Below are 24,628 nucleotides of genomic sequence, written 5' to 3'. Positions count from 1 at the left end.
ATGACACAGAAATTAACAACTATAGGTCACCGTACGGCCTTCAACAATGAGCAAATACCATACCGCATAGTCAGCTATAAAAGGCCACGAAAGCACAATGTAAAACAATTCAAACGAGAAAACTAACGGCCTTATATGTACAAAAAAAGAACCAAAAACAAATGGCAACACATAAACAAACGGCAACCACTGAATTACAGGCTCCTGACTTGGGACAGGCACACGCATATTGCCCATTAGTGATTTTTTTTCTTTTCTTGTTTGCTATTAACCGAAAACTGTGGAATTAATTCTGACTGATAGCTATTATAGACTCGTTGGTTTCATCAAGTTAAATGGATTTCCACCTTTTTGCGTTTACCCTGGAGTTCGTTATTTATGTCCATACGTTTGCTTTTATCTTATCTGGAATCTGATGAATTATGAAGAAAGAGTGTCACGCTTTCGGCACTTTAAAAATCCGTTTAATGGTCCTAAAGTTGCCTGTCATTAGACAAATTTTCTATCTTATACAAAATACTATAAAAACAAATTTACAGTTAGGGAACTATGATCCTGACGTTTGTCAAATTCAGCCTTACTCACAGTTGTTTTTGAAAGGGTTCATGTTGATTTTGCTTAGATTTCAGTGTTTTATCTTGTCAAAGGAGATACGAGAGATACCAGAGGGACAATCAAACTCATAGAATGAAAATAAACTTACAACGCCATGGCTAAAAATAAAAAGACAAATAATGGTACAAAAGACAAAACATAGAAAACTAAAGACTAAGCAACACGAACCCCACCCAAAACTGGGGTAATCTCAGGTGCTCCGGAAGGGTAAGCATATCCTGGTCCACATGTGGTAGCAGTCGTGTTGCTCATGTTATTATTAGTCCGGTAAAAAGTCTAATTCGGTTTAAACTATGTTCATTTGTCTGTGTTGTCTCTTTCAGTTACAGTTTTGTCCTGATAACCTTTGTTTTTTTTATTTCAACATTGTAATAACATAAGCAACACGACGGGTGCCACATGTTGAGCAGGATCTGCTTACCCTTCCGTCTTTATTTTTCTATGTTGTGTCTTCTGTACTATTATTTGTATGTTTAAAATTGAGAATGGAAATGGGGAATGTGCCAAAGAGACAACAACCCGACCATAGAAAAAAACAACAGCAGAAGGTCACCAATGTCACAGGGTGACTTTGGTTACTCACATATATGTTGTTATTTTGGTTGTTAATTCTATTTCGATTTGCAGAGCGTCAGTATCTTATAAATGCTATATTCTGCAGACTTCAGTGTATAATACATGTCCACATTTTACATCTAATTAATTAGGTAGTGTCCACTATTTACTTGGGCATTTACCTGTAAACTTGTCGAACGGGTTGAGTAACATGTGATACCTGTATTTGATGAGCTGACTATTCACTCTCAGGTAACACCTTAACGAGTCAAGGTGTATATATGTTTTGTATAAAGTTAGTTTACAATGTGGCGTGGACACACACACTGGATTTCTGAGGTAGGACTCAATTTATTCTTATTTATTTAATCATTATTCGTTCTAAAGTGTTCAGTTTTCTGCAACAACACAAATCCTGCTCAACATGTGGCACCCGTCGTGTTGCTTATGTTATTACAATGTTGAAATAAAAAAAACAAAGGTTATATAGAATATTTATTTAAATTGTAATTGTAATTTTTGACATTGCTATTTTGTAACTGTCACAAGTTCATTATAATGAAAGTTTAACACGGTTATATATTTTCGGTTATAGTAATTATTCGAGTGTCGAAACCGTTTGGTATTTTAGGAACGTTTGTGTACGATAATGCAATGATGTATGTATCTCCATAAGTATGTAAAGTAATATGCAACGTATAAGCATAAATGTATATTCAGCGTTAAAAGCTGTATATTGTGTGTAGTAATTGTATAATGATAGTATACAATAAAGTCAATTATGTGACTTGTAAAGTAAGGCATTATACGATATGCCGTAGCTTGTATTGTGTAAAGTAAGGCATTATACGATATGCCGTAATTATTTGAGTATAAGTAATGCATTATTCAATATGCTGTAATCTTCTATAGATTGAACATAAGTAGTCGTACTAAGTATTTGTCATTATGTATGCGACATGTGTAATACATAAACATAATTATGTATATTTCTTGAGTATAGTATTGTATTTTAACGTACAGTATGTATTTCAATAGGTCCCAGTTTCGGGCTAGATGTATGTAGTTTGATTAGTAAAGTATGGAGATATGTTACAAATGGTGGTGAAACCTGTTAACAGTGCGACCTTCCATGTTTTCATCAATAGTTTGGCAACCTACAATATTTGGAGTCGAGTCTAGACAATAGGGCAGTCGTAATGTGTACACCGCTTATGTTGGGCCAGTTTTGTGTAGTTACCATAAAACCAAATACGTAACATTCCGTAGTATCGTTATCCAGATTTCAAAGCTAAATATAAAGAAGGAACAGTTCATTAAACATGGGACATTATTATTTCATTTGATTTCATTTATTTATATTTGTAAATTTGTACAATATTAAATTGTTATTTTGTTTACAGAAGTAGTCATTTATTATCTGTAAGTACAAACTCCTAAGTCAGCTCTCGTCTATCCGTGACAACCAACAGGTCTTCAATGTTGTCTTTTTATTTTTAGCCATGGTGTTGTCAATAGGTATAGGAAGATGTGGTATGAGTGACAATGAGACAACTCTCAATCCAAATAACAATTTATAAAAGTAAACCATAATAGGTCAATGTACGGCCTTCAACACGGAGCATTTGCTCACAACGAACAACAAGCTATAAAGGTCCCCAAAATTACAAGTGTAAAACCATTCAAACGGGAAAATCAACGGTCTAATCTATATAAAAAAACCGAGAAACGAGAAACATGTATAAACTACATAACCAAACGACAACTACCGTACATCAGGTTCCTGTCTTAGGACAGGTGCAAACAGTTTATTTTCTATTTTTGAGTTTGACTCTCCCTCTGGTATCTTTCGTCCCTCTCTTATACATATTCGATGATGTCTCATGTTGATAACTGAACTTGAACGTTTTCCTATTATATAGGAATTTGAATTTTTATTAAAGGTAAAAATAACAAAATACCAAACTCCAAGGGAAATTCAAACCGGAAATTTCTAATAAGATGTCCAAATCAAACGCATCCAAAGTCATATTCATGACTCGGTCAGGCATTTTCTAGAAATTTCTGGTTTTATAGAAGCTAAACCTCTCAGGAATATGACAGTTGTTGTCCATTCGTTTGATGTATTTTGTCATTTGATTTTGCCATGTGATTAGGGATTTTCCGATTGAATTGTCCTCGGAGTTCAGTATTTTTGTGATTTAATTTTTTCTCACTGGTATGACAGTAAAAAAATTCATTATATTAAAAACAATGTGCGAACAAAACAAAAAGACATATTTGGTTTTCCTGTTTGAATGGTTTTACACTAGTCATTTTTTTGGGGCCCTTTATAGCTTGCTGTTCGTTGTAAGCCAAGGCTCCGTGTTGAAGGCTGAACTTTGATCTAAAATGGTTAATTTTAACTTATTGTGAATATGATGGAGATTTGTCTCATTGTCACTCCTGTCACATCTTCTTATATCTAAATTATAGGTAAAAATGTCTAAAATAGGAGTACAGCAGTCAATTTTGTGTTATCTTAAAATCACAACAAAACAAACATATATTTCAACAAAGAAAAACAAAATGGCATATGGCAAAAAATGAAAGAATACAAAAAGTTACTAACAACGTCAGAACCTAGAACCTACAGTTCAAGACCATCATGTATATTTTGTGAAGGATATACAGAATATTTGTCAACAAAGTCTTGATATATTCCGATGAACCTTTTTAGAAAAAAGAACGAAGCTTTCTTTGACATAATACTAGCTAATCAATTTTCTTCTCAGACACTGTCACGTCACGTTTTATAAAGTTTGAGGTGCAGTTGCAAACTATTGCATATCGAATGAATTGAGAATTGTATATTCCGTATGCAGGTGAAGTTGGTATATTGTTACAAAGAAGGGAGAATGTGATAATTTGAAAATTGAGATTATCTTGCGTGTCATAGATTATCATTAGTGGGACAAATTAACCACTGTATCCTCATGAAACTTGAAACATTTTCACAACTGAATTAAAGTAATGGTGGTACAAGATGATAACTGAACTCCTCAATCAGGACATATGTACTACCCTTCCACACAAACCATCTTTGCTCTTCAATACCAACCTTTAACATTTCTTGGATTTTTAGTCAAGAGTATTATTCAGGAAGCACCTGTTTGTTGTTCACTTTTTACCTATTAAGAGCTACAGTTAGGTATAAACACAAATATTCATTAAACGAAATAGTTACCATGCTATAGGGGATGTTGTTTTCCTTCTTTAATGTATATAAACTTAATATGAATTAACTATTTGAACCTGCATATTGATCAAGAAAAAGTATATAATTTTTATCGTATCGTATTCAATAAACGTTTATATTATTTGTTTTAGTATATTATACATCAAAATTAATATTAATATCATGTGTATATTCAATAAATGTTATGTTTACTATGATTTTTATGATGAGAGATTAAAAATAATCATTGGAATTTTCCTATTTGTTAGAGCAAATCAAAGACAGGAGATACGACATGTACATATACAGAGAAACAACTAGAAAAATATCACAAATCGTGAATAAATATCTCTGAGAGTTACGTAAAATGGCATACGAGTACTTTATTATAAATGAATTTAAAAAAAAACTTTTGTTTGCCTCCACGAATCTTTAAAGACAAATCCTAATCATAACTATACTGTATAGAATCTGACATTGAGTATAAATTTTCCCATTTTTACCAGTTAATGAAAATTGACCTCACTTGGTTCATATGATTATTTTAGCTTTTTTCTTTTTAATTGTCTTTTTCTTTTTAGGCATTTTAATTTTTTCAGTATTATCAGTTTGTTCCGGAGAAACAAATGGTTGTTTCTTTTTCCTCCATTTCTTTTTCTTTGATCGTTTCTTCGTTGTCTTTTTCCCTTTCGACTTTTCTCCATCTTTTAGCACGGCTTCATTATCTTCACTGGACGATTCGGAACTTCCCTCTCCTGTAGGTACCGATATGATGCACGAAGAATGTTCATCCGGAATTACCATGACTTTTGATTGTTCATTACTTAGGTAATTTTTTACATGTTCAGCAGTAGCGGGCGTTGACGTATTTCGAATCACTTCTGGTCTAGATCCGCTCCGTGTATGATCTGTTCTATATATATCCGGGCTTAAGCCACCATCTTTGATTGATTCGTCACTCGAATTGGAACTGCTGTCACTATAAACTTCTTGTTTATCCGATGGCTGGTTTGCAGGTGTCATTGTGCTACTTTTGCCACTTAATAAAACAGCATCTTTGTTTTCAACACTTGAGATGCTGCCAGGGTTCTTCGAATTATACCCGCTATCACCTTGTTTTCTGTTCAAACCAGTTTCTTTTAAAGGCGTGCTTATTAACGGTTCTAGCTTTCGATGTTCATCTTTTTGTAACTTACTGACAGATCTGTCAGATTTGAGATCAATACTGACTTCAGATTCGCTGTTATCCCTGACCTTGTGTGATGACCTTGGAAGCTGTGTATTCGTTCTTGAAGACTTGTTAACGAATCCGCGGTCGGAATGTAGATTCAAACTGTCTTCAGATTTTTCACTTAATGTTCTTCCGGCATTCTGTCGAGATGTTTCAAAAGTACGAGTTTTGGAATCGTTAGAGCTGACAAAGTTCTCACTCTGTTTGTAAACCTGATTGTTATGGTAATTTCCAACATTATCACTGCAAAAATATAAAAATCAAATTAGACAAAATAAAAATAGCTACCTAGCGAAGATCACCGAAAAAAATTTAAAATATTTTCAGACGAGCAAAAAATCTGAATGTATCTTATTATTTTTATAGAACCTTCTACTGTCCTAGCCAAGTCTGAATTACAAATTAACACCCCTTATTTACCATCAAAGTCATTATATCACGTGATAGACATATAATCTTATCTTTCTGCTTTCTGTGCAAATCGTAAAAACATATCTACATGTCTCATGTGTCTTTTGTTAGTATTTTGCTGTTTCTTAGACACATGCACCCAACATCAGCCAATCCCTTTCTGCTCATATCAACTAACATGGATTGTTAGATACAAAACTAAGCTCAGAATAAGATTGTAAAGTGCTTACACATCAATAGCTGACGGTGTTATGGTTACCGATCTTCTACCATAGTGAGAAATATTGTCCACGTGATCTCTGTAAATACATTGCTACATAAATAAACTATATGTACGAATAAAATATCGTCATTCAAATTAACAGAGAAAAGTTTATCGAGAGAATTATCAATGCATTGATAACAATAACAAGAATTGATCTCGCATACTGAAAGCTGATATTTCCTTATCTGCTTAAAAAGGCATGTTTAACAAAAATGGATCATTTTGTTCTATATGTTGTCATTCTATTGCAAAAATAAGTCGTAATCACTAATTTGGACAGAATCTGAATACCAATTATGATCACTTGAGTAGTTAAATTCCATGATCTTGAATACTTGATGTAATGTTTGAATGGAAATTTTATCTTAAGTCATACTTACTCCTCCATTCGTTTTACTCCACCTGAAATAAATATAATATTAACATCCTCTGTAGTGCTGTTTGGAATACCTCATAAATTTTTACTGTATTTAATTAGTTATCAGAGATACCAGGATTATAATTTACTACGCCGGACGCGCGTTTCGTCTACGTAAGCCTCATCAGCGACGATCAGATCAAAATAGTTAAATAGCCAAACAAGTACAAAGTTGAAGAGCATTGAGGACCCGAAATTTTAAAAAGTTGTGCCAACAGTATTCATATTAAAAACAATGATTGCAGAACTGAAAGAAAACTATTTCACTTTCCTTTCTGACATGATAACTATGTTTGTTTGCGAGAAACATATCATAAGGTCATTCAAAAAATGATACCTCAATCTACAAGAGATTTACCGTTTCTTTTTTAAAATGACTTAGTTTAAGAGGAAGGTATTATTCTTTTATTTGAAATATGCTAAAGGTACCATCCCCTTTATTCTAAAAGAGAAATGAAAGATTCCAAAGGGACATTCAAACTATTAAGTAGTAAATAAACAGACAATGCCATGATCAGAAAAGAAAAAAGATCATAAGACAAAAAAAAATTACACAAAAGACACAACATAGAAAAAAAATATAAGCAATACGATCCCCACCACTTGGGATGATCTCATGTGCTCAGGAAGGGTGAGTAGATCCTGCTCCACATGTGGCACCCGTCGTGGTACTTATATCATTACAAACCAGGTAACAATTGTAATTCGGTAGATCGGGAAAGTGTATAAAATTGTAGTAACGACACTATGAACATATCTGTTATCATCTGTGAATCAGATATTCAATAACGGTCAACCTGATTATGATTTCATCCGTAAAATTTAAAAAGGGATTACTTCAACTTCACCTTTTGGAACTCTTGGTTTAATGGCTTCAAGAATATCATGATATGAAATACAAACCTTGGAATGTTGGGGAAATAACAACTTATATTTTAACTTCACCATTTCATAAAAATAATTAAACGGAGTATTTGTACGACTGTTAACTTGATCTCACACAAAACCTCTAGACACTCACTAACTAAATTACTTACGTTTATCTCTACTGAAACATCTTACAAACATATAAACTACCATACACACACTCAGTAACTGTAACAAGGTTCCAGGTACTATAAATGCTACAGATCTTCCAATAGTTACTTCTGAAATGACACAAGTTCATCTTTCTAGTAAAACGATATTGCTCAGACCCTCGAAAGTCTGCGGAAGTCATCTCAAAATTAGATGGCGTCAAGTATAGAATACATATATGTTGTCAATTGTTACTTTGTGACTTTTGTTTATTTTTTATATACTTTTCAGTAAAATCAGAAATGAGAATTAGGGGTACATCATTGAACATTACTCCTACAGATAATGCACCTTTCAAGGGACATTACCTGTCAAATTCAGGATCACTGATTTGACTAAAGTTCTCATATTTTATTTTAAACTCTGCCCTGTAGCTCCTTGTTCTTTCTTTGTCAATGTAGTCATTTATTTAATTATTTCATAATTACTAATCACGAAAAACTAGGAATTTTCTTATCCCTTATATAATAATCCTGTTATAATCCTGGTAAATAAACTCATCATAGATATTAGGACTAAATTTTGTATATACGCCAGACGCGCGTTTCGTCTACAAAACACTCATCAGTGACGCTCGAACCCAAAAAAGTTGAAAAGGCCAAATAAAGTACAAAGTTGAAGAGCATTAAGGACCAAAATTCCTAAAAGTTTTGCCAAATACAGCTAAGGTAATCTATGTCTGAGGTAGAAAAGCCTTAGTTTTTCAAAAATTCTAAATTTTGTAAACAGTTAATTTAAAAATATAACCATATCAATGATAACTCATGTAACTTTGATTAGCACATAAACATCCCATCTCCAGCTAAGTTCAAGTTGAAGGTCGCATGAATATAGATTCAAATGAGGTTGAATTATTGAAAGCCAATAATACATAAATAAAAGGCAACAGTAGAATACTGATGTTCAAAAGTATGAAATTGATCGAGAAAAAAACAAATCCGGATTACACACCAAAAAGAGAAACAACAAAAATAAGCATTCAATTTAGATTAAAAAAAAAACCCCTATTTTGACAAAATGGAAACAAACATTCTGCTGATAGGGATATACTCTTTGACAATTCTGCATTTTGTATGCTTAGGACAAAAAAAAATACAATTTCCTTGTTTTGTATGAACTTAGCGTAATGATATAGAAGAGTCGTTTGTATTTTAACTTATTTGCAACGTGAAATATTTGATGGAAACTTTTACTGTTGAAAATTGTATATAACCTATAGATGAAAATTAAACTATATTTTAGTTGCTTGCCAAAGTCTATTCTGGGTATATCTACATTTGAAAAGCCCAAAAGCTTTACATTGAAAACTATGAATATACAAGTAAAGGAACATAAAAACGTGAAAAAAATTATTACTAAAACAGGCATAACAAGAATTCATCTATGGTCAACTTAGCCTTTGGCCGTCTTGATGTATGCTGCCGTGTATATTATATATCAGTTTCGTTTATACCTAAACATTCCGTATTTCCACAATCCAGTGCTACCACAATGCCAGCGATAACAAAACAGAGAAGGATTGTTATAAGAGCAGACGTCATGTACAGCTTCAGTTTTGTACTGGATTCGTGCGTAGACTCTGTAAAATACGATTAAACATGACCATATAAACATGTTTAAACAAGTGTTAAAAAGATGAAGAAGTACATCAGTTATACAGTATTATAGTTTGAATGGTGAGTGCTCTTCAATTTTGTACTTGTTTGACTTTTTAACTATTATGATATGAGCGTCACTGAGGTGTAGACGAAACGCGCGTATGGCGTATTAAATTATAAGCTTTGAGAACTATTAAGGCAAATAATGCAAGAAAAATTGGTGATGACTTTCATTCGTGTTAAACAAACGCTTAAAAACAACAATTCAGTATTAGATCTGTTTTCATTCTTTTTAACTTTGTTTTTTATTTGGCCTTCTAGTTGGTTCAACTCGAGCACCACTCGAGAATTATGTAGACGAAACGCACGTCTGCCGTACCTAATCATAAGTGTCTGATATCTTTACTGAGGATGTCTGTTTTCAGTTATTCTTGTTAAGATTGTTTGGCACTTGTCTTTTTGTTGTTGTTATTTGTGTCCCACGAAGGGAGACATTTCACAAAAATTTGGAATCAATGAATCATGTGAATCTCATGAAATTGACGCTTCAAACGGGATTACACATGAAACCTACATAAATTACATGTTCATACTAACCTAGTACAAACAAGGATAGTTTCCCTGAATTCAATAGTATCTTGTACAATACAAGTATTAAAATCCCTCCAATAACCATGCCCACCAAGGAAAACAAAACAGCATATCCAAAGGCTTCCTCTGTTGTCAATCTTCCCAAAGCTATAAACAACAAGAGTAGGAATTCTATACTGGAGAAATCCTCACGAATCGTTGTCAATATTATGGGATATGATGCGACTATCATACAAGAGATGTTTAACTAGCTATTAAACCAGGTGCAATCCATCATTTTCTACATAAGAAAATGCTTGTACCAAGACAAGAATTTGGTAGTTGTTATCCATTCGTTTGGTGTGCTTGAGCTTTTGATATTTGATTAGGAACTTTCCGTTTTAATTTTCCTCGGAGTTCAGTATGTTTGTGATTTTCTTCATAATACTTACTACTACTATACGATATTTTTGAACTTAATTGCAAGCAAAATTAACAACACTGAGGTTGAGAGATTACCCCGGTCGTTGCGACTACGGTCTTAGTGAAAAAATGATTGCTTTTCTACGTGTAATTAGGTATAACAAAAATTCCGAACTCCGAGGAAAATTCAAAACGCAAAGTCCGTAATAATATGGCAAAATTAAAAGCTCAAACACATCAAATGAATAGTGTTTGGTTCACAACAGGTACTCCGGCTTCAATATCAACGGAACACCATAATATAACAAAGAGAAAGTAATGGCTTAAAACACAATCCAACCAACCAACACAAAACATTACTGCAGTTTACCTTACACAAACCCGAATTGGTCCTTTATTTGGGGGTGTACCATAATCATCGTAGACCAGGTTTGTTCATGTGTACGTAAATCAAATCTAAATCTATGTCAAATACACATTGTCTCGGGTATATGAAAAAAGACGACTGGCATCACTTATTCTGTATTATGTCTCCAGTAGAACAAAATTATGTTACCATCACTCAGTTTGTATAAATGTTTATGTGTACAGGAGTATGGACATACAAAATCGAATGATAAGAACATTTAATAGCAAACATAAAGTACTGCATAATACAATATACAATCAAAATCCTCCGAAGAAAATTTAAAACTGAAAGTCCCTAATCAAATGGCAAAATCAAAAGCTCAGACACTGATAACAATTGTCATATTCCCGACTTGGTACAGGCATTTTCTTATGTAGAAAATGGGAGTTTAAACCTGTTTTATAGCTAGCCAAACCTCTCACTTGTAAGACAGTCGCATTAGATTAAATTATATTGACAACAATGTGTGAACAAAATAAACAGACATAATAGGTAAAAATGTCAAACATAAGGGTAGAGGTGTCAGCATTGTGTTATAATCTTAATCACGGTAAAAGCAAATATGTAAATAAAGAAGCACACAAAGGCATATAGACAAAGCACATTAGTAAAAATGAAAGAGAAGAATACAAAAACTATCATAGAACAATAACACAATGACGGGATTAATAAATACAGAACCATGTATTGTGTCTTTTGCAAGAACTTTGTGTTAGCCAAAATATGTTACGAGTAAACTTTGGCAGTGGTCAAAATTGCGTTACAGAGCATGAGGCACTAAGATGAATGTTTGGATTTTAATATATTTTGCACTCGAACATCACTGAAGAATACATTTTTTGTCGAAATGCACTTTTGGTGCAAAAAAATATATATCTCAATGTTATGCATATATTTTCGAAAGAGTGAAAATTAACTCATCATAGATACCAGGATTGAAATTTTATATTTACGCCAGACACACGTTCCGTCTACACAAGACTCATCAGTGACACTAACAGTGTTGAAAAGGGCAAATAGAGTACGAAGTCGACGAGCATTGAGGATCAAATATTCCTAAAAGTTTTGCCAAACATAGCTAAGGTAATCTATTCCTGAGGTAGAAAAGCCTTAGTGTTTCAAAAATTCAAATTTTTGTTAATCGTTAAATTCATAATTAAAAATTCACTTGAGAACGACAGTCTTATTGGTGATCACAACAGTTCAATAATAAAATGTAGACATAATGGTACCAGTTAACGCTAACATAACCATTGAGGAGGTTTGTATACTGGACATAGGTCAGTGTTCAGATTGACCTGCTGTAATGTGTATACGCAAAAGGAGATGAAGGTACAAATGTATAACATCATGACGGTACCAATTTTCTGTGCCAGATGAGAATTGCGAAAATAAATGTCTGCATTGATGCTCAAGGCTAAAATATTAGAAAATTCAAAACGTATAAACCAAAAATGAACAAAAAGTATAGCCAAAGTTTTGCAGAAATGGAAAATTCGCGTAAAAAAAGCATAATTCTGCACAACTGTTATACGTATAAACATTACTGGGTATCTATTTATAATATGACAGCACTTTATCTGGAACCTCCTCTATGGTTTGTCGGTCTTTTGTGTGTATATTTTATGTGTTTTAACGAGCTTAGTGTTGATGTTAAGTTTTTTCCCGTACATTTCAAGACTCGATGTACATTTGATTTATGTTCTTTGTTTGAGTCCAACATTTATTTTCTATAAGCTAGGTCCCCAACAGTTGAGGAAATCACACACGATCCCCAAAGGGAATATAATTTCAATGACAAACACAATAGGAACAAGTTTAGTCCTGCTTCAAAATATAACTTATAAAAAATTGTGGTTTGTTTCATCTCAATAATATCAAACGATATTACTGAACACCATCACCGGTATACTTATAACAGTGTAGACTTTATTCTAAGTTTCCTTTTATTTTTAAATACAAATGTTTTGAAACCCGGATGGGATTCTTACTAAATGGCAACCAGATGCAACCTGACAATATTGATGAAACACTGGCAAGTTATCAATACATATCAATTGACAAGTCAGAATGGTGTCACACTGGATATTAGCCAGAAATATTAGTCTTTGATAAATATCATCTACAATTAGTATCTTAAAAAAATTCTACGGTGAAATAGCAAAGCGATACTAGTGGTATTAAAAAAGTCGAAGATATACAATATCATGAACGAAAACACAATGCTATTAGGGACGACATAAAAAGTTCAATTTTAGATAAAAAAAAAAAATCACGTTGTTTTTCACTGACCTCCCCCCTCTTAACTTAATTTGGGGAAAATTGATTGACCAATAGGGATATATGTTATCGATATCAAGTAAACAAAACTTGCAGCAATTTTTACCCCCCCCCCCCCCCCCCCCCATCCCAAACTATTCGAATAAAGTTTTTTATCCTTCATTGATCTTTTGATGTCGTTCCTAAAAGATATCATAACTGTGGCAATTACACTTCGTAGAAAACTATAGTTAACCAAATCTGGAGATGAACTCCGGAAAGTTAGGAACTCTTCGTTCTTTACAAAGTAATCCGTCATTTTTCTCTTGTACATATTCTGTGATTATCGGTATATTATTTCCATGTATATGCCAGGACCTTGTATAGTGAATTTACCAATTGGGTCCTTGGAGAATAAAACAAACACTAAATATAAAAAAAGAAGGTGTGGTATGATTGCCAATGAGACAACTGTCCACAAGAGACCAAAATGACACATACATTAACAACTATAGGTCACCGTACGGCCTTCAACAATTAACAAAGCCCATACCAAGCATTCATTTAATGTAAAATTTTGGATTCATGTATATCGGCTAGGGTACATTAAAAAGTTTACTTAACATATTCTATACATTTTATTTGTAAAAATTCTCGTTTTTCAATTACAACAACAATCTGCACAACAAATCCTTTTTTTTCTATAGCATTTACATTTTGAGTACAAATGTTATTTCGTCTCCAGAATTAGAACTACTATCAGGATCAGACTGGCGAACACTTGTATCTGCTTCGTTGGAATAAGAGGATGTTTTATCTGCAGACTTACACAGAGATTCCGGCGAAAGAATTAATTCAGAACTTGCCATTTGTTCATGTTCAGAAGATGTTCTCATTTCATTATTGCAAACTTCCACCTGATAGGTAGGATTAGAACTCTCCAACATTCCAGAGAACAATTTAGAATTAAAGTTAACATCATAATCATTTCCGAACTGATCTACAGATATAATAGATGGCACCAAAGATTGGGTATGCGATTCAGGTTGTGAAAGATTATCAAAAAGGTTTTGGTCATGACTTTTCTTTCGTTTGAACACCAAAATAACAATGTACAGAACAATTATCAGAAGGACAACACAGCCAATGGATATTCCAACAGCCATCTCGACTTTCTCGTTAGACGATGACATTTCCTGGTATGTAGCTTGGTCGTCCACAGACTGAGTAGTCGAGTCGTTCACAGACAGAGTCGTGACGTAATGAACAGTTGTTGTGACGTAATCAGACTGAGTAGAATGCGTCAATCCAGGACTGGTTTGTTCATCTGTTAAAAGTTGAACACATGATTAAGAATAACGTTTGGACAAACATTATACTTACAACAGAGTTAATCATATGGTTTATGGGTCTTTATATGAATTACATTGACATTGACGTCACATGAATAAACGGGATCGTTTAGTTTAAACAGTATTTTATTCATATAAATTGAATTGGATTGGGCAACAGGCAAAGCCTATGTAAGTCCTCTTCACAAACAGGATCGTGTTGTCTAAATGATTGGTTTTGGTTTGAACACCTATATTATAACTATTTGAATGTCATCTGTACGTCGAGTCATAGATTTTTGACAGAAACAGTTGGAAGTTTATAAAAAAAACGACAACAGTGGTGTACCGATGTTAAAAAGGGTACGATTGCCATTTACCTTGACGACAAAAAAGAAATAGGAAGCGCATTAACTCCAAACGAATACAGATCAGATGGGTCGGAAAGGGAAGCGTCGCATGAAATCACACAATCTTTATATTAAGAGTATGAAATGATTTGAAATACTTTACATGGGTTCGAATTGCCGTAAAAGTAGTAACATGTCATTGTATGGTACCCCGCCGTGGCTGATATGCTAATAATCTTTTCTTCCATCTGTTCGTCTGAAACAACAATTCTACAATTCAAATCCTTACTACACGCACACACTTGTATTCCTCCTTTACAAATCGCTGGGCACATTGGCGCAACAATCAAGTATTCTGTATTTGATAATATGTTGATACGCGAGGTATTCTATGATAAAATTCGCAGATGACCAAGGCAAGGTAATATCACTGCGTTACTGTCTACTATTTCCGGTTCTTGAAAGTTTTGTTTTTAAGTCAATGTATATTCAGTTACAAAAAATTGCGACGTTTTCGAGAAACAATAATTAAATTGGATAATGTGGATATCGGCTATGCAAAAGAATGCGGTTTACACAGATAAGTAGTCCCAGAGACTGACAACTGTTTAACAAGTACATACATATACCAACGTGCTGGTCATTTCTAGTATACTTCATAAAAAAATCAGTTTTGAAAATCAAAATAAAACAATGTATTGATAAGTTTGAAACAAGGCTGCTAAACTCAAATAAAAAGATGCATAAATACATAGCCTCGTCAGATTGTAATCGGGTTAAGTTAAAACTTCAGACTCGTAGTCCATGCATTGCTTTTTGTTTTGCTAATTTCTGCCGCCATTCCAATGTCAGTGACTTCAGTAAATGGAAGACTTATATTCATATACGATTCCTCGTGTCGGAAGATTGTTACATGAACTCGAGTACGTATATGTCCTTGCTTTTAAAAGTAAGGGTTTTAGCGTTTTTGAAAATAAATTAAAAAAAACGATTTGGTAATGTGTAATATTCATTTAACAAAAAAAAAACCTATGTTGGATCGTATAGTTTGTCTATTGCAAATTTTAAGTAAAATTTCTGTCTTTTTTCAATATACCATCTTTTTCAATGCTACTTCAAATTTCCCTTTGACATACTTAGCATAAACCTCATTAGGAACGTTGAAACATAACCATTTGTAATCCAGGAATGAACGTAAGTAGCTGTATAACCAAAAACAAACATGAAAAAGAATAACCAAATTTGTCTTAGGTAAATTTTGACTGAGGCAATCGGAAGTTAAGTTGGCCATATAGCTTCTATTAATGTTATGATTTCTCAACGAGGAATTTGAGAATTTGTGTTATAAACCATGTAATGACCGAAGCTCTGACTACTGAGCTGATGATACCCTTTGAGGCTAATAGTCCATCAGCAGTGGTACAGATCTAGTGGGACACAAAATAAAAGCCAAATTCAGGTATGGTCAACTTCATCCGAAGGAAACAGAACCTTATTTCATAGTAATCTTTGATGTTAAAACATTACTAAAATCTTTGTTTCATTTTTAACTGACTCAATAATTTTAGGTTTTTGCTGATAAATAAATTCGATTTCTCCTTCTAATTCCTAGACTAGCCCTGCATGTTCTGTCATTATGATGATGTCCCCCGACTCCCACATCATTATACATGTTATATTTGATATTGTAGTTAAAATTAAACTTCAGCAGAAAACATTATTTGGCCGTTAGAAACACGCAATTATGTAAATTATCGTCTATAGATTTAAACGGTCAATTATAGTGCATGTATGTTAAATATGTATCATATGCTTTTTTTTTGATAATTTTCAGCATACAAATCTGAAGTCGAAGTTACGGAAAATTAGTACAAAATTTAAATTTAATAGATATGAAGATGACGTTTTATGGACTAGAATATCTATAAATACATACTCAAACAAATTTAGTTTAAGAATCATAAACGACAAAGCAATTTGAGTATTCAATTATCTATCTATTTTGAGTAGTTGTAAATAATTTGCCCCGATCATTGGTTTAATAAGGAGATTACTTGGAAGCCGATATCTTGTTACAACATGTTCTTAAAAAACTTTTCAAAAGCTTTCGTTGAAACCATATACAATAAAACGAACTTTGAGTCAACTGGAGTCTCTCTATCGGTTCCATTCGTTTGATGTGTTTTATCTTTTGATGTTGTCAATTGATAAGGGTCTTTCCGTTTTGAATTTTCCTCTGAGTTCAGTATTTTTGTGATTTTACTTTTTTCGGATAATGTTAGTTGTATTTTGATTTGGTTGTTTTTATTGTTTTGTTATTGTTGTGATATGTTTTACTGTTCAATAGTTTTGTTAATTTCTGTTATCCTTATATTAGTATCATATCTAAGGCATTCGTTCATGTAAATCTTTTTTAATCCACATCTTATTCAAATGTTTACTTTTTTGTTGTCGTGTTCCTTAACTTTTAGGAAACACCAAACTCAATACACATGATAAGACAAAATCTTGTGCCATTAATACATATTGTACTATCCTACATTTGTCTTTGAATGAACGAGAAATAAAAATCGTAAGAACATTCACATATATATAAATAAAATCAGTTAGTATAGTCAAGGGGGCATTAAGATATAATTTTGTAGCTATGTTCTACAATCTTGCACTAGTTTTAACACTGGTACAGCCGATTGCCTACAAATCATGTTATTGTCAGTAAGACTACCTTAATCAGGAACGGGGAATTAATTTAATATCAATTCACCCACACTTTTGACGGACATTGCACCTTTAGGAAATCATTTATGTCTTCCTAAATTCTGTAAGACACAGCAAACTGTACACACAAGAGGCAAAATACTTCATATTCAATTGGGGTAAAATAAACTAGATAAATCAATTCCACTCTAAATATTTCATGCTTTCAAACATGAAAATCCAAATTTAGGGTTAGATATATCTATTTACTTTAACGTAATAAATTCCTTTCAATTTCAAGCTTTACATTTAAACATAAAATGTAAATACCAAATAACAGTATAGATTTAAGCAAAGTATGTGTATTGACAAATGTTTATGATCCAATATACCAAACCGAATAAATTTTCCCCTACTTATCAAACCCTCGACCCCTGGATGGAGTCAAGTGTAAGGCTGTAAACTAACAAGATACGAAACAACACATCATACAACTAAAAGTAACAGTGTCGCCTTTAAATTTTACAACTCTCAGGGTAAATAAATATTGGGTCATTACAAAATCTGTGAGAAGTCTTTGATATTTAAAGTTTATCTAAGGGAGAATATTATTCTATTTATTTTTCTTACTTCTTGTAAATCTTGCCTGACTGAATAACGTCTACTTAAGAATTCCTTAGTAACAACTTTTGAATGCATAGTATTTCTTATAACTAAATTGATGTTTAGTTCATTTAATCTATATTCATTTTGATAAATGGCATGCCTCAATTGAATTTTCAACAACATTGTCTTTATTGTCCAGGGAACAATATAAATGATGATCGAGAGGGATTAGGGGGGGGGGGGGGCACATGTTATGCCGCATGAATTTCTTTTGGGAGCTTTTGCATAAGTTGGAACCGGTACCCCATAATATATAAAACGGCTTTGAAATAGATCGAATACTTTTCCAAGTTTAAAAGTTTCCACCGAAAACTAAACACTAATAATCTTAGATTTGAGAAATATTTGTCTGTCTTCAGATAGTTCGCAGGGGAACCGTCCAATTATACAATATAACAAAGAACTGAAAAAAAAGTTTAAACAACAACGTACCGCTAGAAATACAATATTATATAAAATGAAATAAAATAAAATTTAGCCCTAAATCAGTATATGCAATACAGATCAAAGCATTAAGCAAAAATATCTTTTTAAAGTTCTTAATTTCGTTTTCTGTAGAAAAGTTTGGTTATTTTTATATTTCATTGTCCTATTCTCGTCAGGTAATCTCTGTCCTATTACATTGTAGACTTATGAAAAATACATAACATCGGAGATCTAATGTTATGCACTGGATATCTGGTATTACACCAAAAAAAGCATCTGAGCGTCGACTGAAATAAATTATTAATATGTATTTATCCATAAGGTGGCCCAAAGGGTGAGTTAGGTAAATTCCTTTCTCCTCTCGGAACAATTTTAGATGCTGACATCATGAGTAAAATATATCTTTAATAACCGTGTACAACAGTTCTCAATTTCTTGATGATCAGTTAAGAATCAAGACTGATATGTTGCAAAAAATTTCTCTCATGTTGCAAACAGGGTAGGGATATCTTATTGTTTCGTAGATTTAATCAAGTGAATTCTAGCAAACGTACGAAGGAAGTTTATGAGGTGCCTGTCTGAATGATATCCTATATTGGTGGCGAATATGTGGACAATCGGCTACAGTACAAGGGAAAGCAAAACGAAACAGTTTCTTGAAAATCTCTGGTGCAATATATGTTGATTTTGGCGTATTATCTTTAAATAAATTACAGCCACCAAATCCACAGAACCTGAATATAAACTATAAAATAGATGTAGAATGTAGGTCATTACATTGAACATTCGTTGTTTTGTAAAATCTGCTCTAAAATTACAGCGACTAATAGATTTAAACATCATTTACCTTTACAAGTAGGAAACTTTATGAAATGACTGGACATCCATTCAGTTGTAGTATACTCCAATGGTAAACCTGTCGGCGTAATCAGCAATCGTGGGAAGAGTGTAGTATTACAAGTGGTATCTGAATAAATAGTTATCGCCCCTGTATAACCAGCTTCAGGAACCGTACACGTTGTACTTGTCACATTCACATAGTCTATTTCTGAAGTGATTGATGCGTTAGTGTTCTGTTGAAAAAAGAAACCGATTTTTATTAACCATTGTTAAAAAGTACCTTACCTGAGTACAGGTTCATTTTTGAATCATGTAAAGTATTATTTCACGTGTCAACATACTACAATTGAAATTCTTATATTGCTGAATTCAGCAAAAACTTTCGGACTTTCGGTCCCACAATGTTCTTCAACTGCGTACACTATTTGGCCTTTTAAGATGTTTGAATTAAGCGTCACCGATGGGTCTTTTGTAGATGAAACGCGCATGGCGTACACGAAGCCTAAAATTGTTGGATATTTTTCGTGATTTAAAGGTGCATATTTCTTATGTTACTTTGCTAGCTTATATACAATTGTATAGTTTGTATGTTATTGTTTTATTTTGAATAGTTTTACTGTGAATATTTAGAAAATCTAAAATCATTTACGTAAAAAGTGTTCATTCATAGAGATGACTTTGTAGAATATTTCAGTGTGTTTTAGGTTCACAGGTAGTCACTTTTACACCGCTGGATTGTGTTAAAATAACAAAAGTTGTGACCTATATCAGATCTGCTGTGTCAACGGCAAAAGTTCCAATTAATATATTTAACAAAATACGCAGCTTCAAGCATATAAAATTAACTTAAACGTGACATGTTTTTTTCTGTCTCATTAACGCTTACCCTTACACGTTATTCATTCCTAACATGTTCTACGGCACCAAACCTCTCTCCTATGTTCAGTTATTACAGTCATGAAATACTTACTTGTTTGGAGTAAACAGCAACTGTAGGATATGGATGAATACATCCCGTAGTAAAAGTCAGGGTCACCGTGGGTATATCATCTCTTAGTGTTACATTCCCTAACATTACATGGAATACTTACTTGTTTGGAGTAAACAGCAACTGTAGGATATGGATGAATACATCCCGTAGTAAAAGTCAGGGTCACCGTGGGTATATCATCTCTTAGTGTTACATTCCCTAACATTACATGGAATACTTACTTGTTTGGAGTAAACAGCAACTGTTGGATATGGATGCATACATCCCGTAGTAAAAGTTAGTGTAACAGTGGGTATATCATCTCCTAGTGTTACATTCCTGTCCAATCCATCTACTACTACACTATCGGATATAACTGTAATTCAGATAAAGACATGGATAACTTTTCAAATACATGTGGGAATGTTGCTTGGATTAAGTTTAAAATAAAGAAGAGTATCAAATGTGTTTAAGGGCAATCAAAATTACTGAAGTTGATATTTAAAAGTTCTTGGGAAATAAATGACAAAAGTTCTCGAAAATGTGAAAAACAATGACAAATTAACCTCAAAAGTTCAATTACATCAACGTAATGGGGAAAGTCCCAGGCCCAATAAAAAAAAATAACACTTATACTCAAGAATGGTTTCATATGTTGTTTGTATACATAATAATATAGAGACCACATATATATTCTACGGAACCAAACCTCTCACTTATTTATTACAGTCGTGAAGAAGACGTTCAAAGTCGCAAAACTTGTGTCTAACCCTATTGTCAATGTTTTTGGACAATAAAGTATGTGTAAACTACAGTTGAAGCATAGCATTTAACTCTTATCACTTTGTAAGTTCGGATGACACAATCCATACCTATTCGTCCGGCCTTCCGTTTGCGGATGCGCAAATCTCTAATACCAATAAAAGTGTCATGTGGCGCTGAAAGTGTCCCGGATGAGGGGTCGGATAACAAACGCGCGTATACAATGGACGTTTTGAGAATTGGAGATCGTGATTTATATTTAAAGATGTCATGAAGAAAACTAGAGAGAATGTGATTGCTTTAAAACAAATTCATATATATTTTTGACTCCAGAACAATCGCGTATACATGTAAAATGAGAAGAATAAAGCCTGAAATCAAACTGAAGTTGCAGATTTACCCCATGGAGGCAAACTCATTCGGATAATGACGAAATCAAATTTGCTTGGATGCATTATTTCGATATAAGTTCTACTAAAACGGAGATCTATGAAAATACACTGGTATACCTTGAATAGGAAAAATATAGGATACCAGGGTTTGGGTAACCCCTTTTTTTGATTATGTTAACCTATTAAACGTTTTTTTACACATTTCTATAATTATATTTCATGCACTTTTTGAATAAAATATTGTTTAAACTAATGAGACAACTCTCCATCCAAATAACAATTTATAAAAGTAAACCATTATAGGTCAATGTACGGCCTTCAACACGGAGCCTTGACTCAAACCGAACAACAAGCTATAAAGGGTCCCAGAATTACTAGTGTAAAACCATTCAAACGGGAAAACCAACGGTCTAATCTATATAAAAAACGAGAAACACGTATAAATTACATAAACAAACGACAGCTACTGTACATCAGATTCCTGACTTAGGACAGGTGCAAACATTTGCAGCGGGATTAAACGTTTTAACCTTCTCCCTTTTTCTGAAACAATAGTACACCATCACACAACATAGAAAAACACACGATAAAATATCAATTGGAAGGCTTAACTCAATCAAAAAAGGTAAATCAACACACTATAAACGAATACATTTGATCTGCGATACCTGAATGCAAATACATACTTAATAAAATATAAGGGACACACATTCAAGGCCAAAAAGCAAACAAACAAGGCAAAAAATAGCCTTGACAAGACACCACCGCGAAATATTTAACCACCCTTCTAAAGAAAATAATCACTTTTGAAAAAAAAAACGTCTACACTACATGAAATTAATAGGTAGAACAAATAAAAAGATGAATCTTTTTTGCCCCTCCCCAAACTCCTTCAGAATAAAAAAAAAATCTGAATAAAATATATATTATTTTGTGTTCGACTTATACAACTTGTTTTCCCCAATCACAGGAATAGTGCTATCATCAGCAAAAATATCAGAGTATTGATTTTGATTATACTTACTGAAAACATTCTCATTATACCGTATTCTGTAGACTGTTGAATCATATCCAGGATGGCCACATTTCCAATCTCTCTCTTCGTTTCTGGCTATATTACTAATGGTCACAGATATACCAGAAACATTACTGGCATACCTGTATCTCGTGCCTTCATTTTCTACCTTACAAAAACCAGAATTACTACAAGTTGTTGCTGTGAACTGTTCGTCATCTTTAATCCAGTGAGCTATGCCATTAAAATCAGGTATTCTACAGAAAATTGTTATTGGCTGTCCCTCAATGATATAACCCGTAGAAAAAGTCAGCTGTCCTGAAAAACAAAAAACGAATATTTGGTTTTGTTTAGTGTGTGCGGATCTATAAATGTTAGGATATAGATATAAATTACCATAATACTTTACGGCTTGGTTTTTTTTTCATTGTACAATGAACAGGCCGTACAGTGATCTAAAGTCTTGTAGAAAATGGTTCATTCATTTATGGACATTCGTTTTAGAACTTTTTAGTAAGTACGAGCATTCTAAGACCGGTACTTGTTAGGGGAAGTGTTAAGTAAATAATCATGGTCATCCCTGCTACATTCCAAATAGTAATACGTATACGTATACCCAAAATCTGGAAGATGTAATCCAGTAGTTATAGCTACTTAAAAGGTCTGCCATAAAAGTAGTTCGATTAAAGTTGTAGTTGTTTTTGACTTTTAAATTGATTTATGTTTTGTCATGTCGAGGCCTTTTATAGCTAAATATACTGTTGGGGTTTTGCTCATTGTTGAAGACTGTCATGTGACCTGTAACCGTCCCATCTTCGTCCTTTACAAGACTTTGGTCATAATACCACATCTCTATTTTTTTTATTTTTTTTTTTATCAAAGCTTACCTTCACAAACTGTTAAATGTAAAATCACCATTAAAGCGAACAGCCGTGATGACCTTGTACCAACCATTGCAGTTCTATATACCTGAATAGACATAAAACAGCATTGCATTATTAAATTCTGATGTATACCAGAAATTTACGAATTTGATGTTTGTGATTAATTTTTTAATAAAATATGACAACATTATCAAGTTTTGTTGAGTAACATACCTGTGTACTGTTCGTGTTACATTTCCATCATACTGCCAAAGTTATTGTCTTAACGACAACATACGGACTAACACTTGATTATAACCGTTGTAAAACCCACCCTACATTTGTAAATATTCTAAGTCAACACAATTTATAGTTTTATGACTTTGTCTTAGATAGCTGTAATTTGTTTTGTATGAAATTATTTCTCTTACTTCGATAAGGACCTTGTCCAAAATGGCGTGGAGGAACATATTTTGGATTTCGGTGTATTGTTTTGTTTATTTTCAAAGTAAGTTTTAATTGATTAATAATTTATGTCAGAATAGTTTGTGGATAATGTTTAAGATGACTTTTTTAATATTCAGTATGTTTTATCTTTTAAAACACATTTTTAAACCCGAAAATTAAGAAAGCCTAACGACAAATTTGATAGATTATGCCAGTAGTTTCGTAATAAATACATGTTTTTCGATACCCTTCATTTAATTTTAGAACTCGCAAATGTAGAGCATATTAAAGTACAAATGAAATAATTCAGAAAATTTATGGTCTATATAAAAAAATAACTGTCTTATGTTGTACTGTTATACCAGTTGTTCTAGGTTAGGGAGAGGTTGGGATCCCGCTAACATGTTTAATATATGTATGTGCCTTTCCCAAGTCAGGAGCCTGTTATTCAGTGGTTGTCGTTTGCTTATGTGTTACATATTTGTTTTTCGTTTTTTTTTGTACATAAATTAAGCCGTTAGTTTTCTCATTTAAATTGTGTTACATTGTCATCTCGGGGCCTTTTATACTGAGCTGACTATGCGGTATGGGCTTTGCTCATTGTTGAGGGCCGTTCGGTGACCTATAGTTGTTAATTTCTGTGTCATTTTTGTCTCTTGTGGAGAGTTGTCTCACTGACAATCATACCACATCTTCATTTTCTATATTCTTTGTTATAAGTGAATACAATAAATAGTTTGTTAATGTTTGGAAGAAGTTAGACGCCTAAATAATAAACTTTGTTCATTCTCATTAGACCATTAACACAATACAAATCAATT

At 33.0% G+C, this 24,628-nt stretch overlaps 3 protein-coding genes across 3 annotated transcripts; all 3 read right to left on the bottom strand.

The window, feature by feature from the left end:
• Window positions 1–4,750: 4,750 nt before the first annotated feature.
• On the bottom strand, window positions 4,751–8,137 carry LOC139525335 (micronuclear linker histone polyprotein-like). Its single transcript, XM_071320542.1, has 5 exons — window positions 8,098–8,137; window positions 7,750–7,860; window positions 6,675–6,696; window positions 6,260–6,328; window positions 4,751–5,861 (listed from the first exon to the last, which is right to left on the bottom strand). Exons 1-5 carry the CDS (start codon window positions 8,135–8,137, stop codon window positions 4,919–4,921), a joined length of 1,185 nt encoding a protein of 394 aa, XP_071176643.1. The 3' UTR covers window positions 4,751–4,918.
• A 5,611-nt stretch (window positions 8,138–13,748) lies between these two features.
• On the bottom strand, window positions 13,749–20,433 carry LOC139525334 (uncharacterized). The gene is made up of 3 exons (XM_071320540.1): window positions 20,329–20,433; window positions 19,366–19,591; window positions 13,749–14,375 (listed from the first exon to the last, which is right to left on the bottom strand). Exons 1-3 carry the CDS (start codon window positions 20,431–20,433, stop codon window positions 13,759–13,761), a joined length of 948 nt encoding a protein of 315 aa, XP_071176641.1. The 3' UTR covers window positions 13,749–13,758.
• A 92-nt stretch (window positions 20,434–20,525) lies between these two features.
• Window positions 20,526–23,463, bottom strand: LOC139525333 (uncharacterized). The gene is made up of 3 exons (XM_071320539.1): window positions 23,385–23,463; window positions 22,507–22,815; window positions 20,526–20,704 (listed from the first exon to the last, which is right to left on the bottom strand). Exons 1-3 carry the CDS (start codon window positions 23,449–23,451, stop codon window positions 20,526–20,528), a joined length of 555 nt encoding a protein of 184 aa, XP_071176640.1. The 5' UTR covers window positions 23,452–23,463.
• Window positions 23,464–24,628: the final 1,165 nt, after the last annotated feature.

This window comes from Mytilus edulis, chromosome 5, assembly GCF_963676685.1.
Source record: "Mytilus edulis chromosome 5, xbMytEdul2.2, whole genome shotgun sequence".
Taxonomy (NCBI): Eukaryota; Metazoa; Mollusca; class Bivalvia; order Mytilida; family Mytilidae; genus Mytilus; species Mytilus edulis.
Note: the sequence above shows the minus strand (reverse complement) of the source record. Positions and strands in the feature narration are given on the sequence as shown.

What these genes read in the sequence shown, in the direction of transcription:
- LOC139525335 (XM_071320542.1), bottom strand. Translation starts at nt 8,137, where the DNA reads ATGAGAACTTTAGTCAAATCAGTGATCCTGAATTTGACAG. An exon ending in ATGTTTCAGTAGAGATAAAC is followed by an intron (nt 6,697 to 7,749) that starts GTAAGTAATTTA and finishes TATTTATTTCAG; the next exon opens with GTGGAGTAAAACGAATGGAG. An exon ending in ACACCGTCAGCTATTGATGT is followed by an intron (nt 5,862 to 6,259) that starts GTAAGCACTTTA and finishes ATATTTTTGCAG; the next exon opens with TGATAATGTTGGAAATTACC.
- LOC139525333 (XM_071320539.1), bottom strand. Translation starts at nt 23,451, where the DNA reads ATGGTTGGTACAAGGTCATCACGGCTGTTCGCTTTAATGGTGATTTTA. An exon ending in ACATTTAACAGTTTGTGAAG is followed by an intron (nt 22,816 to 23,384) that starts GTAAGCTTTGAT and finishes TTTGTTTTTCAG; the next exon opens with GACAGCTGACTTTTTCTACG. An exon ending in GTATAATGAGAATGTTTTCA is followed by an intron (nt 20,705 to 22,506) that starts GTAAGTATAATC and finishes TCTGAATTACAG; the next exon opens with TTATATCCGATAGTGTAGTA.
- LOC139525334 (XM_071320540.1), bottom strand. Translation starts at nt 20,433, where the DNA reads ATGTTAGGGAATGTAACACTAAGAGATGATATACCCACGGTGACCCTG. An exon ending in TTGCTGTTTACTCCAAACAA is followed by an intron (nt 19,592 to 20,328) that starts GTAAGTATTTCA and finishes TTTTTTCAACAG; the next exon opens with AACACTAACGCATCAATCAC. An exon ending in AAAGTTTCCTACTTGTAAAG is followed by an intron (nt 14,376 to 19,365) that starts GTAAATGATGTT and finishes AACTTTTAACAG; the next exon opens with ATGAACAAACCAGTCCTGGA.